This window comes from Epinephelus moara, chromosome 11 (assembly GCF_006386435.1).
Source record: "Epinephelus moara isolate mb chromosome 11, YSFRI_EMoa_1.0, whole genome shotgun sequence".
NCBI lineage: Eukaryota > Metazoa > Chordata > Actinopteri > Perciformes > Serranidae > Epinephelus > Epinephelus moara.
Window position 1 is genome coordinate 37,901,826 of NC_065516.1, and position 2,043 is coordinate 37,903,868.

Genomic DNA, 2,043 nt, shown 5'->3' on the forward strand with positions numbered 1-2,043 from the left:
GCGGTGGTTGCTGTGGTGGGTGGGGGGGGGGGGGGGGGGGGGGGGGGGGGTGTGCTTCTTAATGCATTTATTTCCTCCTGCTCTTCACTTCCTGTCGATCTACGTTTCATTCGTTACTGTGACTTCCTGACTCTTGTCGCAGTTCAGTGTCAGGTCAGGAGACCGGTGAGGGGGCGTCGAGTGTTACAACATACAGTTATTATAATTTTAATTCTGAGTTGTTGTTTTTTTAACTTTATGGATCTGTGTGAATATTTTCCAGTTTTAGTTTTTAGTTTTTAAAAACTTTGTGTTTTTTTCAGACGTTTGTTTGTTTGTTCTGTTGCTGTTGCTGTTGCTGTCGGTACGTCAGGTAAAGTCAGGTGACAACATTCTCTGCTCTCATTGGTCAGATGTATCGAGGCGTTAGCCCAGGTCAGACCTCCCAGAATGCAACACTCACCACTTTGTGGTCCGATCACCACAAATGAACTGCACTAGAATTCATTACATCACTTCCTGTAACGAACCACTGTGTTCAGATCAACACCACTGCATTGCACCAGTGTCTGACTCGGCTGATGACTTCATCGTACCAGAGTCTGACTCGGCTGATGACATCATCATGCCAGAGTCTGACTCGGCTGATGACGTTATTACACCAGAGTCTGACTCGGCTGATGACATCATCATGCCAGAGTCTGACTCGGCTGATGACGTCTTCGCACCAGAGTCTGACTTGGTTGATGACATCATACGCCTCACGCTGACTCCGCCCAGACTCCATCTTTGACAGTAGACACTGAGAAAATTAACTGAACCTGTTTAAAGTTGATAGTCATGCAGCTCACCAGCTAACATCAAGCACTTGTTAGTAATTAATCATTAATTACTAACAAATCAGTGCGACACATCCCTGGTGACCACGCACCGTGTGGCCATGCACCGCGCGACCACGCCCCCCCGCATGGCTGTCAGTTTCTACCAAGAATCAAACTCAGTTTTATTTTATTTTACCTGATGAAATAGAATCTAAAGTTTCTGTCTCATACCTGTCTGCCTTTCTAACCTGTTTGTTTGTTTGTTTGTTTGTTTGTGTGTGTGTGTGTGTGTGTGTGTGTGTGTGTGTGTGTGTGTGTGTGTGTGTGTGTGTTTGCAGCCCAAACCCACATTTGATGAAATGTCTCCTGAGCTGACGGCTCTGCTGAAATCAGCCAGAGAACAAAAAACCTTCAGAGAGCACAACCTGCTCAAGGTGCCTGCCTGTCTGTCTGTCTGTCTGTCTGTCCCACTTTGTCGTCTTTATATGTCCACGGAGGATTAAAAACTTTCAGGTTAAATAGATTTTTATACAGACATTTTTATGTATCAGCTGTCCGACCGACACTGAGAAGTGAAGGCTCGACGTACAACACTCTTGCTATAATACGTACAACACTGTACGTTCACACTTGACATTCAACACTGGATGTTCACACTGGACGTTCAACACTGGACGTTCACACTCAACATTCACACTTGACGTTCAACACTGGACGTTCACACTCAACGTTCAACACTGGACGTTCACACTGGACGTTCACACTTGACATTGAACACTCGACGTTCACACTGGACGTTCAACACTCGACGTTCAACACTTGACATTCACACTTGACGTTCAACACTCGACGTTTAACACTCGATGTTCAACACTCAACATTCAACACTCGACGTTCACACTGGACGTTCAACATTCGATGTTTAACACTCGATGTTCAACATTCACCACTCGACGTTCACACTTGACGTTCAACACTCGACGTTTAACACTCGATGTTCAACACTCAACATTCAACACTCGACGTTCACACTTGACATTCAACACTCGACGTTTAACACTGGATGTTCAACACTGGACGTTTACACTGGATGTTCACATTGACATTCAACACTGGACGTTCACACTGGACGTTCAACACTTGACGTTCAACATTCGACGTTCAACACCTGACGTTAAACACTGGATGTTCAACACTTGGCGTTCACACTTGGCATTCAACACTGGATGTTCAAGACTCGACG

The 2,043-nt window shown here is 45.4% G+C and overlaps 1 protein-coding gene across 1 annotated transcript in view; it reads left to right on the forward strand.

The window, feature by feature from the left end:
* Positions 1-1,303, forward strand: part of LOC126397551 (band 4.1-like protein 3) — a 76,828-nt gene extending 75,525 nt beyond the window's left edge. Inside the window, exon 18 of the mRNA XM_050056407.1 lies at positions 1,139-1,303. Coding sequence (XP_049912364.1) covers positions 1,139-1,303 — 165 coding nt within the window. The remainder of the gene's footprint in view (positions 1-1,138) is intronic.
* Positions 1,304-2,043: the final 740 nt, after the last annotated feature.